The sequence below is a fragment of the Anopheles marshallii genome, chromosome X (assembly GCF_943734725.1).
Source record: "Anopheles marshallii chromosome X, idAnoMarsDA_429_01, whole genome shotgun sequence".
Taxonomy (NCBI): Eukaryota; Metazoa; Arthropoda; class Insecta; order Diptera; family Culicidae; genus Anopheles; species Anopheles marshallii.
The window spans coordinates 3,209,770-3,227,218 of NC_071325.1; the positions used below are offsets into that span (position 1 = coordinate 3,209,770).

Below are 17,449 nucleotides of genomic sequence, written 5' to 3' on the forward strand. Positions count from 1 at the left end.
ATGGCCGAAACGTACGAGGAGTACGAGGAGTCGCACCATGTCACCAGAAAGTCCGTGACCACCTTCAAGATCGAGGAAGTAAGTAGAAACGGAAGTGGATTTTGAACACCGCCCAGTGCCTGCTGCACACGCCGTAGTGCTAGGGCGTGTGTGTGTGTGTGTGTGCAATACCCGCTTCGCATTGCTTTGCCTGCACGGTCAAAAAGTCACGAACCGCATGCGAATCCGCACCACCGTATAGCAGGTCCCGCCTGCTGCACTTGTCCCGACTACATTGTGTAGGGTATTTATTTTGAAACACTTCCTTAACCACCACCCCCCCCCCCCTTACCCACTCACTTTGAGTTTTTTATTACACTGTTACGTTGTTGGGGCGGGGGGAAGGTGTTTGTTCTTGGTCTGTTCCTCTGCACCGATTTGTTCTTGCTGGCGCTTCGTCTGCTGTTGCTGGTTGCGTTCTATCGAGACTTTGAGCTACTTTTTGTCTCCGTCTGCGTTTGCCTACCTTCCGGCTGAATTTTGATCGTCTGCAGTTAACCGTTTTGTTTGCTTTGGACTTGTTGGTCTTGTGGTCTGTGCAGTTGCTGTTCCGGACAGATTGGGCTACTGCTACTGAGAGTAGCCCAACCAGTAGTAGCAGACCACCAACATCATCACGGGGCTCTAGTCTGCTTTCTCCTCGGGTTCCTTCCTTTCTTTTGCTCTTTCGCATTTTACACACGCTTCCTATTCTTCTCACTCCCTCGCTTCATGCGCTGCCCCCATCCAGCACTCTTTCATGGCTCAGTTTTGACTACTAGCCGTCTTCTGTCGGTTCCTTTCGCACCGAACACGGGTAGCGAGGAGAGGGGCAATCATCGCCACCCAACACACACACACCCACCCGGCGATCACCATTGCACTCTCCAGCTCCGGACCTGTGCGCACAGCTGTTCGCATCTCGCATGGTGAGTAGCGGCCAGCAACGGGCATGGCCATTAAAAAGCTGTGTAGCTCAATTGTGCGGTCGGTGTGGCAGATGCACACAGCGAAGATATCTCCCAGCACCTTTTTGACGTACGCAGGAGGTTAGCGCAGTTCACACATCTTCTGGGTGGGTTTTTTTGCTGTTCGTTCGCTGTCTTCTGTTGCGTTTACTGCCGCCGACGAGACACCACAATGGGCGGTTAGCACACGCAAGTGGCATACACACACACATGGGTGCTGCGCCGGGCAAACGCCGCACAACAACAGGCTCCCGTGCGTTTGACTATTTTTAAATGTTGATTCTACCAGACCGCTCCACATCTCGGGACTGCGGGGGAGTTTGGCGGGGCGTTCGTCGATCGGCGCCATGTTCGCTACGCAACCACGCACACAAACCCACCACACCAGCAGTTCACGCACGGGACAGACACAACTCACACCGCACACGCGGGAGGTGACACGACGGGCCATTCCCCACACACAGAACCGATGGAGCCGCACACCGGGAGCAATCCCGAAAGGGAAGACAACCAACAACAACAAACACACACACACACACACACACACACAGAGGCAGTGTGTGTTGGAGAGCGGGACATCATGCGCAGATCACGCCGTGCCGGTGCTGGCTGGCGGTGTGTGTTGGCTGTATATTGCCTATTTGTTTTAAATATACCTTACCGATTTAAATTTAGATAATACATCTGAGCGTAACGAGCCGAACCAGCCAGCGGTACACGCTCATAACCCAACACCAATATTTTGTCCACACACGCAACATGGCGGCACATCTTCCGCATCTGTCGCGGGATCGTTACCTTCGCTTTGTGGCCTGTGTGTGTGCGTGTGTGTGTCGATTGCGAAAACTTTTACCACTGCTGCTTGGGGTTTGAAGCGAGGGTTGTCGATTGCACCCTGTGCAACATAAATTCGGGTCCCAAGCAATCGGGGTGCTGTCAGGCAATGAAAATCCGCTGTACAGCGGGGCGCTGCGTGGTTTCGTTCGCGGCTGCCGAGCTTCTGCTTCTTGTTGGGGGGGGAGGAATTTAATTGTGCTGTTAGTGCATCTCGCACCTCTGAGAGGAACCGGACCGGCATGTCGGTGGACATCCTTCGCGCCGGAGACTCGTGCCGCGATGTGTGATCGGGCTGACCTCCAGGGATGGGTGTTGACACAATTTAACCTGCCACACACTCGTGGCCGTGGGGATAAACAGAAAACCCTGCTGCACGCGTTATACGGCGACGGACAGCAGCAGCCGGCAGAAGGACAGATGGGACACACTTCCGCTGGTAAATCTGCAACCCGCAGCACCCCTCCATCGTCACGGTCTGACCGTGGCCCGATGATGGATGAGCCAGGTCCCCTGCCGCTGTGTGGGTGTTCCAACCGGGCAGCGCGGGAACGGCGAACACCGTGAGGTGTCGGTGAAAGGTTATGTCCCGGTGCCGTGCCGACAATGACGACAATGATGGTGGCCGACGACGGACAAGTTCAAAACCGCGGTGCTGTGGGATCTCCACGCCGAAATGTCCCACCAGGGTTACCGCAAACCAGGTGGGAGCGGGGGGGTGGTGTTGGATCTTTCCAATCCCAAAAATGGGGGAACGGATTGTTCGGTTGCTCAATTGTTGTTCATTGCCACCCGGGGGGGGTGAGGAGGCCCGGACGGCGAAGAATGAAGAACCCGCGACGGGAAAGTATTTCGAAAAGTCGGCATGGCCAAACTGCGTTTGCCACTGCGCCCCTGTACGGTGCGTCGATTTCTGGTGATTCCACGCGATCCCGTGGCATGTTGACATTGCGTCTGCTCACGGATTCTATTTCGATGCGCGGTTATACTATTTACCGCACAGCGTTGCGTGGCAGAGAACGCAAAACGAAGGCACCCGGGTGCTAATCAAAACAGCACCCTCCCTATTCCACCGCGGGTGTGAGGCGGGCGGGTTGGCAAACACATTGCGCAGAAGGGAGGGGGGGAATGGACGACACCCTCGTTCTAAAGATACTTATGTAACATGCACAGCCGCGCTACACGCACGCGACGCATGGCGACGTTTGGATGCGGAGCTCAACCGTACCGATAGCCCTTTGGCACAAGTGGCTAGTGACTGGTTAGTTGCTTCCAGCTATTTTCGGTGCCGTTGGTGAACTTTTTGTGGTCGGCAGCTGCTTTCGCTAACAGACACTAACAGGCTCACCGACCCCGCCACAATCCAATTTGCCCCATCGCACGCTGGCCGCTTCCGCTTCTGCGTTTCTCCCATTGCTACTGACTACCTCCACGTACGCGTGGGTATCTATGTTCTAACACCTAGTGCTGTCTCATGTCTCTGACTCTTTACAACCCTTCCCTTTACTCTCCACTCTAGGTAAGTTGGGCAGCCAGCTGGGGCTTCAATCAATCGAACTTCTAATGCAAATTAAAAAAGAACAAAAAAAACAGAAACCAATAGACAACAACAACAGAATTGAACTACGTAGCCCCCGGGGTGCGCCTATCAACATGCAGCCAATGCAACAATGGCACAATAGAGTTAAAATCAATCAACGGCAACAGCGTGTGCATCAATGCCTCTAGGTGTTCTCGACCTATCCCACACCACAAAAAAAACCAGCCACCATAGTGGCATACCACACAGACACATACACACACACACACACACACACACATTGATATTCCCAATGTATTTTGCTTCTTCCGAGTTCCTCCATTTGTTGTTCCAGGGTACCAGAGTATCATACAAAAAGAACCCCCCTTCAGGGCCCTTTACCAATCCGCTTGGGTACATGCGGGTTTTTTGTAGCTGGAAGTAATGTTGCGTAGGTGGGACCCAATATTGAGCAAACACGCCATCGAATCTTCATCGACCTGTGGCGGCGGCAGTGTTTTGCTAGGGACATGCGGGCATTGCGAGTAGACTGCCATTATATGTGAATTTTCTTTTCTTGTTGTGTTTTGATGGCGAATAAGGTTGCGTGTTGTACAGTAGGCGAATGTGGAATGCTTGTCAATATGCTTGCCAGACGCGTGCACATCTTCCCCGTGGTGGACATGTGCAACACTACCCCCGTCCCTTTCCGACCTGATTGCTAGTTACACGTACGACAAACCGGCAGCAGCAGTAAACACTTGATGCGCTTCTTCAAGTAACCGCACCGCACTGCTTTTCATATCTTTCCTATCTGTCGCACCGCCAAGTCCCCAAGGGAATCCAGTGCCCCACTTGAGGAATCGGTGCCCTGCCTGCTGGAGTGGACGGTCGGATGTGTAAATAGAATCTATGCGCTGCATCTTGCTCGCGTCTTCAAGCGCAACTAGCAACTAGTCGGTTGTGCGGTCACGTCACTGCCACACGCGTGCAGGACTCTAGTTCTTGAGTGTGAGCGCCATCTTCCTTTTTCAAAACATACGCCATTACACGTAGCTTCCCTGTCTCTTGCCCTTCTCTCCGTAGTTTGGACTTAAATGAGCGCATTATATTCTTGCAGTTGTACTGCTTCTATTCTATCTGAATTCCTCGCAAACTACCCTGTCTCGCTTCGACTCTTCCCTTGCACACCTCGGAATGAATCATTGCATCCGGTACGTCACAGCATGTACAAGATGTCGTTCCCTTTCAATGTTGCCATTTGCGCTGGTCTTGAAAAAGTTCAAGCTAAATAATATTTTTTTACTGCTCCCCTCCCTCTCTGTCTCTGTGTCTATCTTCCTGCCTTTTAATTGATGTCTGTGGTTCCGGGCTCCGCGGCGTAAGGTCAGACCGGTGGGATCCAACACATTACCTTCTTGGGTAACATCTTTGCCGGAGCTTTTTCGTGCGGAGTGAGCGGTTGCGCTTCGCGTGACCTCCACACCGTTGACCGGGAGATGATTCAAGAAGGGAGCGATATTCTCACGATCACCCCTACCTTGGTACAATGGGTTGTTTGAAAATGTTTCACCTTTTACCGTATGCATAATTGAAACCTTCGCTGATGAGAAAACCTTCAACGGTGTGGCTAATTTTGGGTAGTTTTTGGGAGCTTTTGTTTGGTGAACAAGCTTCGCATTCTCCATTCGCAATTAAATCAATTGTTTTTTTTAACCCTTCCCATCATTAATATGAAATTTTCTTCAGAGCATAATTTTTTGACTAAATTTGAGACTGCAAGAAAAAGAAGAAACAAAAGGCGAAAATGGTTTTCAAAAATTAACTTACGTATTATTCCGGTTGGTCGCGTTTGTTTTTGCTCCCTCCCTTTGCTGAAACAACAATCTGTGCAGAAATGAACACCACGCTGTAAACTGTGGCACCGGCGCCAAGCTTCGTGACGGATCAATTCCTACAAACACAAAAACAGGAGAGAAAGCTTATCGAATGCCCGAGCGAGATAGAAACATAAACAACAGAATGCGATTATGCTACGGTACCGGGGTTTGGTTGTTTTTTCTTTTCTTACGTACGCAAAGCCCATCCCGCTAGTATATGCTCCACCGTGAAGGTGGTACACACCACAGACACACAAACACTTTTTTCCACTGAATCCACCACCATTCTTTCTTTGTTTCTGTTGGTGCGATTTGTTCGACGTGGTGGTGGCTCCGGCTATCGATTTGCCAATGCTCGAAGTACTGAACGTACGCGTGTAGTCAGCGGGCTCCAGGTCGGTCAGTCAGTTGGTAAACGTCACCCGGTGCACACATCGAGGCTAGAATTGTCGCGCTGCTGTAAGGTGGAGTAAAAGAGAGAGATAGAGAGAGAGAGTGCGCGCTGTCTAGTGACAGGCATACGCATATTTTGAAAGGATCGAACTGCACTTATATGGTGTATCGGTTTTCGTGTGTGTGTTGTACGCTGTGTCTAGGGTGTGTAAGGTGAAGTCATCATCAGTCGGTGACGGGCAGAAGTTAGGAAGTTGTCCAGTGTCCAGTTTCGCGATCGCTGTAGTTTCATTTATCCCATTCAATTGTGTGATTCATCGTGTGAATTACGGCTAGCAGCGCCTGTGTGGCTTTGTTTTGGCGTGTGTGCGTGTGTGTGTGTGTGCTTGTTTGTTTCGAGCCACTGAAGAAAATTTCATCGCCACTTTTTTGCTGGGCACCAGCTGCATGAGCAGTACCGTCTTTTACCCTGGGAAATACCACCTAACGTAGCGAGATGCTGGGCTGGAACAAGAAGCATTAAAACAAAGTACCGTTTTATGTTTTTTCATTCCACAATTTCTTTTTGTCGGTGTGAAGTTTCTTGACACCCGAATTACACAGCCATCGCACTCCTGGGCGTGTGTGTGTGAGCGAGAGAGAGAAAGAGATAGAGAGGGAAAGAAAACCCAAGGGTTGCTGCCCTTTGTGTTTGCTTTCGGTAACTCCTCATTCCCACGAGCATAAACCATAACTCCTTGTGCAGTGCAGTCGGGCGCATTTGTATGCTCTCGTTGCAGTTTCGTCAATATTTTTCTACCCTACCACGATACAAAAACAAAACCGTGCTACATAAAACCACCGTTTGCTTTCCGTTGCATCGACATTTCCTCCCCATCATCCCTTAACGCAAGTGGCTACAGTGAAAGCAAGACGTCTCCCGTAAGGTGGTTTTCTGACAAGCAATTGGCGGACAAAAGGCACCATAAAAAATAAGGGCAGGACGGTTGGCACCCACCACCACCATTCAAAACCCACCCAGAAAGCATTACTTGCAGCATAGATCGTTACCGATCGGATCTCGAGTTGTACACTCGCATTTCTTGGATGTGCATGTGGCCCACCAATCAAGCACCCACCCACCCTCCACACAGCCATCTCGAAACACATTATGCTGCAAATATAGCCATTCAGCACTGTAATAAGATTTTATTTTAAATTGTAAAGCGCTCCCCGTTCTACGTCTAATTAGCCGCGTGTCCTGCACGGTTCTCTTTGTCCCGCGCGCGTTTGTGTGTATGTGTGTGTGTGTGCGAGAGAGAGAGCAAGTAATTTGTGAATTTTCATTGTATGTGCACGGGCGCACGTGGGAACCAGTAAAGGCGCTAGTGAGATCATAAGCAGGAGAAAAGCAACAACAACAAAAAAAACCCACCAGGGTGTGTTCTTTGCTGGCAAACAAAAGAGAGCAAAAAAAAAACACAAATACAACCCCACTCACACATACACGCAGATTGTGCGCGTGTGTGCGTGTGTGTGAGTCAACTGCGTTACCTACTTCTACTTCTTCCCCCTTCGCTACTCTGTTAGAGCAACATGGTAAGCTTTCAACCGTAATCATAATTTCCAACCCCAATTTATGTTTCTCTGACCTCTCCCACTTCCCCCTTACCACCGTTCTTCCCCTCCTCCCCTTCACCCTCTTTCACTGTCTGTGTCTCTCAATCCCCCTTTTTACCAACATCTTACAGCCCGACAATTGAACGTAATAGAGAGAGAGAGGAAAAAAAACGACACACATGTGTGTTTGATTGTATATATGTGTTTGCGCGTGTGTGTGTGTGCGCGTGTTTGAATGTGTATGAGCAATGATGATGTTTATGTTTTTGTTTTTGTTAAAATTTTCCAACAAACACTAGAGCGTGCACACAGACAGTGTGTGCATTTTTAACTGCACCCCTTTCGAACCCCCCTCCCCCCCTCCACCCTCCCCAACCCCCTCCTAACAATTCCTTCAACCCACGGTTTGCAATTCGCGATCGCGATCATGTTGTGTTTGCATTAACGGATTTGTTCACCTTGCTCCTTCCACGAACCCCCCACCCACCCCCTTATACATCCCCCCCCTAGCACTTACTACCCTGCACACGTGCACACACTCTTCACATGGTATGGAGTTTTATTGGTTTCGCGGTTTGTTTGTGTGCGTTCGTCTTGTTTCACCTATTGATTGATCGTTTGTTTCTCGTAGCACTCATGCGGCATGTTGCTAAAGGCATGTGTTTCCACTGTGTGTGTGTGTTTTTTTTTTCTTTTTATTGCACCATACTGTCGTTCGTATGCTGGCTGCCGAGGGTGGTTGGATGCGCGACGGGATACTCGTGGCGGGGACGATTTCTTCGAAATCGCCCTCAAGAAAGCGCTATTTGATTCCCTCATCAACACTTCTCGCTCACGTGGAGAAGCCGGCTAGGTTTGGATTAGATAGGCACCGGGGTTTTTTTTTTCTTGCTTTCCTTATCTCGGTCAATGTTGATATCAAGTGGAAGATAATGGGATGCACTAGCGGAAGAGAAAAATTAATAAACCGCGAAGAAACCGTTTCGTTTCCTCCAGAAGAGGCGCCACTTCTGCAGGCGCCAGCAATTGGGGTCTCGGAGAGCTATACATTGAGGAAGCTTAACAGCGTCAAGCAATTGAGATGGTGAAGATATCGAGGTCTGTTAATTGAGAGACTTAGGAATCCTCGAGATATTCGTTTCCTGTTATGCCAAAAACGACCTCACCGGAGCCATTTCTTGAAGAAATACCATGAAGACATCATGCAAATTTCTCCTTTTCTAAATAACTTTAAAGGCTTTCTTTTAGCCCTTCTTGAGGAGGTCTTGAGCAAGCTCACCTGCAATTCGTCGTTTGAATTGCTCTTTTTTTGGGTTTAGTCTTAACTCTTCATTAAAATGAATAGTTTTTGTGATTTGCAAGCGCATTCCATCATTATAATTGAAGTATTTTCTGAGAAATCTTGAATACTTAGCTCTGCGGAGTTAAAATCATACCTCGGCTATATCTCTTTGGCCATTATTTTTAATGCGCTTGCAGATTAATCTTGAAATCATACAAAAAAATACTTCCCAATTAGACTATTACTTGAAGGTGAGCTCCAGCAAGCACCTGGGCAATAAATGTCAAACGAAATTCTCTTCTTTAAAGTTGTTTAACAAGCGAAACTAACATGATGTTTTCATGGCAACTTCACAAGAAATTGACTGTTGTGCATGTAACATGTTTGATTAGACACTGGTCCTTATTGAACTACATCGGACAGCTCGCTGAGCTCCTCTTCTTCAAGCGATTCTTTAATTACTTGAAGGTGAACACCGGCAAGTACCTGTTCAACAAATGTCAGGTGCTCACCTTCAAGTAATAGTCTAATTCGAATCATTATAAGTTTAGTCTTTTCTCAGGAATTTCGAATTCTTGAAGGCGGTTCCATTGCTGCTCAACTCTTCAGAAGTAGAATTAGATCTCAACTATAGCTCCTTGGTTAGAAGCAAAATTTGTTATGCGTTTCATGATGTATACAGCTCAAGAAGAGGAACTCTATAACGTTAAATTGTCTGATTGAAAATGTTTCAATATAAAATTCATGTTAAAGTGTTGGCAATTCTATATTCGTGGGGGAGTTTTACTACTCCCAGGGCAGAACAGCTATTGGAGATGAGAAACTCATGTCGATTTAAAACCAGAGTAGCTAAAGAAACGGTTCCTCAAGAGTATTGGTACGAGTTCTGGTTAATTGCTACTTAATCTAAATACCTCAACCTACTGAAGACTCCCCTCCATATGGGTCGCTTATGTATCTAGGTCTCTCGTAGAAGTGATCGACCATGTTAAAGCGATGCTAGGGTAGTGTGGGAGAGATCGTGACAAACTCGATTTAGAAGGGAATTATGTGTTTGCAAGAGGGGTGAGATCGTACGGGACTCCCTACCACTCCCCGCACAAACATGTCTTCTATGTTTCGTGGCGTTGCACTTGCACATTACCATCATCACCTACATCGCAGGCTATGTGGCTACCAACTCCAACCAGCAGCAACCGTGTACGCTTACGCAGGCAAACATACCACACTCACCACCATGTGCATGAAGCAATAAAACATGGCCTACACCCGTCGCCTGCTGTTACCGCGAAACGATGCAAAGGCGAGTTCAAGGCGAGTACAAGGTGGAAGCGGGAGATCGGCACCCTCTGTTTCATTGGAACACGCATCTAAACTTGCTACTTGCCGCTTGGTTTTGCCGTGGGACCATTTTGAGAACCACCCGAGAAGGAAAGGTCTTTGACGCAGATCGCTAAGAAAAAAGGGTTGCTGGCAAGGGGGGCAAGAATTGGGAGTGGTAAGGGAGGGAGCTCATTTAATTATGCTGTCATAGGGCGTGAAGCTGCTGGAAAGGAGGCCGACGACTGTTCTTATTACTACTGCTATTATCTCTATCTGTCATAACGTTTTACTTCTTTGCACTACACTTATTACAATCCGCCCAACGCATCCCCCCCCACCCCCCCTACATTACACACAGCCAAACAAAATGCCATGCCACACATCTGTACTCACACTCAATCAAGCGCCCTGTTACTAGTGCTAACCAAGCGAACCGAGAGAAAGGAGTGCATTATGATGTGGCCTGTTTTGTTATTTTGTTTTACCATACAATCGACGCACGAACGACGGCGACAGTGAGGCATTCAAACCAACAACGAAAAACTGGGACATGACGTGCATTTTTTTGTTGTTGTTGTGGTGTCTACATGCAGGCTTACACTTGTGGCAGGCTTGGACGTTTAATGTACCACTCCAACTTGTGTTGTGTTGATCTCGCACAGTAGCGTTTGATGCGCGCGCTCCATCTCGCACCTCAACTAATGCCACCATTATTTGCGCTTTCCCGGTTTCGGTTTCTGCCGCGGGCCCGATGATGTCACCACGCCGATGCGCACCCAACTAGACGTCATCATCCACCACCACCAAAACCATCACGACACCGGCCAAACTCTACGGCAAGGATGTCGGCGCGTACGATGATATCGATGTGGACGAGCTGCTCGCCCAGCTGTCGCCGGAGGAGATTAGCATGCTCGCGAAGGAGGTCGACCCGGACGTAAGTGTGAAGCAGCGGGTGTCGGGTTGCCTTTGACGGGGACAGCATCATTAACCACTTACCGTTTGCTTTGTAGGATTCGTTTTTGCCGCCGAGCCAGCGTACCAACTACGAGTGTGATAAGGAGCCAACCGGGCCGCTCGATCGGAAGAAGCTGATCGACCATATTAATAAGCAAGCGCTGGAAACCCCGGACCGTCCGGAACTGGAACCATTCGTGCCGGGTGTCGTGCGTGGTAAAAAGGTACGCTTTTGTGCTGTGAAGTTGCATGAGTGCAGGAGAGATGTTAAAATCACTAGGAGAGTGGGTGTGGTGTATTTGGTAGCAGCACCGGAAACCACACGACAGGACCGAGACAAAATCCCATCCGGACCAATAATAAGTCATTTATTCGGTATAATTAGTTCAAATCTTCACGAAGTTTAATTTATGTTCTTTTTACGAAAAGGAGCACCTTAGGAGTATTGATTATCTATGGCTGCACTTCACGATTTGTTAAACTTAACATTTTTTATTTTTCGAACAAATATTCAGTTTCTAATTACGTTATTATGAACGGCTCGTTGAAAGAGATTCGATTTACGCTGAAGTTTGTATTTCTTTTCGTCTATCAACAGTGGATACCACCACCACCGGCAGCGAAACTGCAGGCAGCCGACGAGCAGATTGCAATCGATCTCGGCGACGAGTACGAGCAAGCGTTGACGGATGCGACGCAGGAAGAAATCATCGATCTGGCCGCCATCCTCGGTTTTCACTCGATGATGAACCAGGACCAATATCACGCCTCACTGCTTAACAAGGGCCAGCCGGTCGGGCTCGGCTGGGATGGCATTACCAAGTCCGCCATACCGAAAATTTTCCCGGCCGAGGCACCGAACACGACCGATCCGGAGGATACGATCCAGCGCATCAAGAGCGACGACAGCAAGCTGGTGGAGGTGAATCTGAACAACATCAAGGTGCGTTACGGTGGTGTTTATTCTACGACGATATATTCATTGCGCTCTTTCCCTCGCTCCGCAGACCATCTCGGACGAGCAGTTCGATAAGCTGTTCGAGGCGCTCAAGTCTAACACACACCTGGAGGTGCTGTCGCTCACGAACGTGGGGCTGACGGATCGTACCGCACTGATGCTGGCCGGTGCCCTCGAACAGAACCACGCCCTGCGGGTGCTGAACGTCGAAACGAACTTTATCAGCCCGCCCGTCATTGTGACGCTGGTCAAGAGCCTGCTAACCCAGATGACAATCGAGGAGTTCCGTGCCTCGAACCAGGTATTCGCCAGGGCCAACAGTTTCCAACGACCCTATATATTAAAATGTTTCCCTTTCTTCCATTACCGCGGTGTCCGTTCCGCACCGTGTCACCAATCAAACATCGGGCTACTCCCGCACCATCAACCACACAACTCAAAACTCGACGTGTTCAATCGGGCAGCGATCGCAAGTGTTCGGTAACAAGATCGAGATGGAGATAACGGAGCTGGTCGAGAAGAATACCACCCTGCTGCGGCTCGGTTTGCATTTGGAGTTCAACGATGCTCGGCATCGGGTAGCCGCCCATCTGCAGCGTAACATTGACAGAAGTGAGTACGGGCACACCGTGGTACAGCGTAATGCGCGTACCCCGTATTTTACGATACATGATCTTTATTTTAGCCACAGTACCGCACGGAATGCGGATTTCGTGCGTAGTTCGTGTTATTTTCCTGTAAGGGGGCGCTTTCGGTAGTAAGCATTTCGTATTGTTAGCGAACCTAATGGGTTAGTCGGTGATAGTATGCGGGAAGTTGCTGTAATCCTACGCCTATTTTATTCTGTCTTACCTCTCGTGGTCCTCTGTGTCGGTAGCGGTTATGCTCTCTTCATTGACCTTGCTTTGACCATTTACTTCTGTCTTCTTTTACGCTCCCCCTGCTACGACTCGGTCCCGGGCCACTCTCATTGTCTACCTAGACGATCCGGAACACTGTCATCCGATACCGTACTACCGATTTCTGCACGTCCCGGTACCGACCGAACCGGTCCCGACGAAGCGAAGCTGGGAGGAGCTTCCTTAGGAGGCGTTCAACCTCCCTGCTTCAACAAAAACCACTGCACCCACCTTACCACGTATCGACGATCCGTTTAGTTTCGGTTTTTATAGTGTTCCGAGTAGCTTTTGCTGGATAGGATATCCGGTCCCCAACCAAATGCGGCTCAGGTTCGTCTGAACTATCTCGTGTCTTTTCTTTTTCTACCATCGGTCGCTAACAATTCCGTAATTAGCAAACTCGGGTTCGGAAGATGCGTATATGTGGGAAATGTCAGTGTCAACTTCGTGTCTGTTGTGATTCTTCCCGGATGTTCCCATGCAGTCATCCCTCTTACAGCATCCCTTTGTTTACAATGATGAACATTTATGTCTCCCAATGTTTTTGTAACCCAACAATTGTCGTTAATGACAACCTGACCTTCCATTCTCTGATGTGAGTTGTTGCGAGAGTCATCCACCGAATGTACCGCCGTGTATTTCTGCTGTGGTTTCGTTCCTTCCGTACCAATAAGGTTCAAATAATCTTCTATCTGTATATGTGTCATTTTATTGTCTCATTTGCTGCTCATTTGTTTCCTAAATTTGTCCTCCCTTCCCACTTTCTTCTTTTGCGTACCCCAAGATCGACAGTGTCAGTAGCTGATCTTCCCGTCATGTTGATTATAATCACTTTAATCCTCACAAGCGTTGATGGTGTGTGTGTGCGCGTTCCAGCAGGCGTAACACGCAGTTGGTTTTGTTTTTACTGTTTACGTTTGTTTTGTTTTGATTTCTCTTCTGTTGTGTCTTCTATTTAACTAAAACCTCTACTCTCTATGTCTTTCGCGTTACCTATTTCCCGCCCTTTTTGTTCCTTCCTGTTTTATTTATTTATTTATTTATTTTTTTCATAATGACACCTTACGCTCGCCTTTAAAAACACACACACACATACATGCATACCCGCACACGAACGAACATACACACACATCGTCCAAAATATTGTGATCATCAATATCTCCGCTCGAACAATTATCTCCTCTACCCTTCTCATCCCACCCTTTTTCTCCTCCGAATCATTCACATCCATTGTTACTTCCACCTCCTTAAACGACCCCACCCCGCACTCCCCTATCCACCCCTGTTCAACCACCACTCCCCCACATCATCCGACAGTTCGAGTCGATAAGCGTGACGGACGCTCGTCCCGCGGCAGTTACTATCGGCCGGTTCGCATCGAGGAGGAACAGGAGCTCGCAATGTCCGACGTGGAGGAGGAACCGGAGGTCGAGGTGCCGCCGGCGGACTATGACGTGGAGGAAGATCCCGACAATGTGGTGATCCGTCCGCCACCGTCCGACGACGAAGATATGTAAATTTTGTTTGCCAACCTTTTTGAGCAATTGCGGGGGGGAGGTAGTTGTTGGAAAGCAAAACCAAAACCGTTCAAAGTAAACTGCAGCATACCCCCTTCCACCACACTGCTACCAACACCGCGCGCCTCGCCATGAGAATGTGTCGGAAACAGGAATGCCAACGAAAGTCCAAGCAACCCACAATGCGCAAAAAACGGCTCAGTTTGCAAACATAAAACCTTTCCAGCCAGCCATTCTGCACCCCAAATCTTTCGCCTGTCTCTATCGCGCACGTCCGCACTGTGTGCCCTGCTCTAGCTAGGAAAAAAAGAACAAAAAAGAAACACACACAAGAAACAAACTCACCAAAGATCGCGAAACGATTCTGTGTGGGTGTGTGTTGTGTTGTTGATGTACTGATGATGATGGAACTGTTTGTACCCAATAGAGAGCAAAGTCTACCGCAAATTGTGCGCAAAACCCCGTCGCTGTGTTGTACTCTTTTTTCTCTACCGCACTGCTGATCTGCTAATGATGCTGTGCTACCTTTCTCGCTGGCTACTTACTTACGCAAACACGCACGCCTTGTTAGCATCTCGCGCAGAGTTTCACCTGATGATGACAGCTGTAACGCTAGTTGATGGTGTGGTGTACAATAGTTTCATGCGCGTTGACGTTTATTAGCTTGAGGGCAAGTGTATTACCATCCATTTCCTTGGCCTATGACGCCTGATAGTATGCAAAAAAAATATTTTTATTATCCTGCATAGTCTAAGTGGAGTTCGATGCATTTTTTGCGTATATTGCCGAATATTCCCTCAAGTAAACTTTTGAAGGATTGTAATACACTTATTCTAACGTTTTGTTTGCTATTGTTTTTTTTGTATAAAACATTTTTTGAAGTATTTTTGGTTAATTTTTCAAAAATGGTTTGGCGGGTTGGTTAATTCGATAGCTGGTTGTTTGTTTAGTAGAACATTTTAACGCGTTTTAGACGAGTACAAATATCGCCCCGTGTGAGATCTACCATCAGTAGGTTGTTTGTATTTTGTTGACGTCGAAGAGCCAACAGTGAGTTTTGTTTATTAATTTTAAATTGATTTTGTTTTTGTTTCGTTGTGCCGTGTAACAGCCTTTCAGACCATTCTAACAAATTTTGCATTGCCATTTTGCTTCCGGGCGTGTAATGCTTATCGATCGGGGAAGGGTATGCTCTTACCATTCAAACCCCCTTTTCGACGATCGTTCTCATCTTCATGTTTTTTTTAGCCACCCTTCCTTTGCCCTGATCGTTGTTTACCCGCCCCACGGGCTGTGTGGGCTCTGGTGCATGATGTGCATGTTTGGTTGTATCGATTCGTTCCACCACCATACATCCCCCCTCCTCGAAACGGGTGCATCCGCAAACGTCATCGGCACCTTGATGTTCCACCACCAAACTCCCTCCTTTCAACTTCCCTTCGGCTTCCACCTCTCTAAATACGGCGATAAACACATATACAGATAGAACCCGATGCAAAGAAAAACACAAAAGAAAATGGATATTGAAATTGAATTTGTAAAACTTTTTTAACCAAAAAAAAATCTACCACCCCGTTTTCACACCACCCGCCCAACATACGTCGTACGGCAGACCGTTCCTTTCAGTCCTCCTGCAGCGTACGGATAATGGATCCAGTTACCCCGCTTCAATTTTCCTCCTCTGTCGAAACATGGTTATCAACCGTACAACGCTTGTTGTTGTTTTGTCTTTCTGTTTTGGGAGTTCTCAACTGCAACTCTACCACCCCCACCCGATTGCGTGCGCAACCCCACTCAAGGGGAGAAGCCCAGTTACACCAAGAGCACTCATATATGTATCACATTACAAAACAAACCAAAAAAAACCGCGCGAAGCTACGCCTTACGACGGCAGGATGACTGTAGCGATCATACCGGAAAAAAAACAAAACACAACCCAAAACCACCAGTACCATACAGCAGGAGTTGTGCCGTTTGCTTTTTTGTAATGTATATCTTGTTTCATTCGCATTATTATGATTGTGCATATAGTTTAGCTCTCCTTCTCCTTACCAACTGTAAACGCTCCGTAAAGTCATTACATGATGTTGCATTTTGGATTGTTTTGTTTTTTCGTGTCTAATCGAATCAACCCTTCACCACTGTCTATGGGACGTCGTTGGAAAGTGAACGTGTTTCGTTGTTACATATTTGTACAAACCGTCTTTTGCACATACACACACCCGCTTACGTACACGCAGCACCCACATGTAAACATCGCTGTAGGTCACGCGGCCCTTTTGGGCAACGTCTGGAAGAGGCCTTCGGAATCAACCTAATACATCAGGTTGATGGAGCAATTCTTGACCATTTCTCTCTTTGAACATTACTTTAACATATTGAATAATGTAATACCTAGACATCTCGATGGTTATTCATTATAATAGTGTACTTCTTCTTCTTCTTTATTGGCATAACCACCTCAAGAGGTCTAGACGTGCCATTTTTGGCCTTCTGTGGCTTCGAAGCACGAAGAGTTATCTTATCATGGAGCCCAAACGCTCAGAATTGCCTGGTAGAATATTGCAAACAATTTTCCGACAAACATCGAAGTTCAAACGGTTCAAAGAATACATTCATCTTCATGAGAAATCCTCTAACTTTTTCGTTTAACATCTAGAGCCTTTGTAGAGCTCCGTTTTTGAAAGATCTCTCAAGAAATACAATTGATAAATATTATGTACATCTTCATGAGAAATCCCAAACTTTTTCGTTTACGTTCCCCAGAACCTTTGTAGAGTTCCGTTTTTGCAAGATCTCTACAGAAATACAAATTAATCAATAAGAGCTTAATAAAAATCAATGGAAGAATTCCATTTCAATGCTAAAGAGGCATTGATGCACTCACGCTAAATATGATGTACTAGTTTGTGCCTTTTATTCCGATTCGACTACTCCAGACGCTTGCCCACGGTGCCACATGACATGATCTCACCATTGGTTATGTTGCTGCTCTGTATATTTGTTATATTATACGCTGCTGGTTACTCCACCCGCACAATCCGGGTTTGATTTTTCATTTTTTTCTTGTTCTTTTTTTCTTGTTCTTTTTTTCTTTTTCCCCACTTTTCCCTACTTCCAGTAAGAAAAAATCTCTCACAGCGGCTGCAGTTTAGATTTTTTCAAAACATGCATAGGAAACAAACGACCATGATACAGTGAGAGATCGACCGGGCGCGCGGGATTTTCACACGTTGTCCCGGCGTGGCGATCATCTCGCGCACGCGTCTTCTGACCTCCTCCTTCTCCCCCACCCTTCACTT

At 47.6% G+C, this 17,449-nt stretch overlaps 1 protein-coding gene across 1 annotated transcript; it reads left to right on the forward strand.

Moving 5' to 3' along the window:
* On the forward strand, positions 1 to 17,302 carry LOC128713437 (tropomodulin). The gene is made up of 8 exons (XM_053808300.1): positions 1 to 78; positions 10,601 to 10,753; positions 10,830 to 10,997; positions 11,372 to 11,716; positions 11,781 to 12,032; positions 12,196 to 12,343; positions 13,948 to 14,143; positions 17,269 to 17,302. The coding sequence occupies exons 1-8, from the start codon at positions 1 to 3 to the stop codon at positions 17,300 to 17,302; spliced, it is 1,374 nt and encodes a 457-aa protein (XP_053664275.1).
* The last annotated feature ends 147 nt before the right edge of the window (positions 17,303 to 17,449 follow it).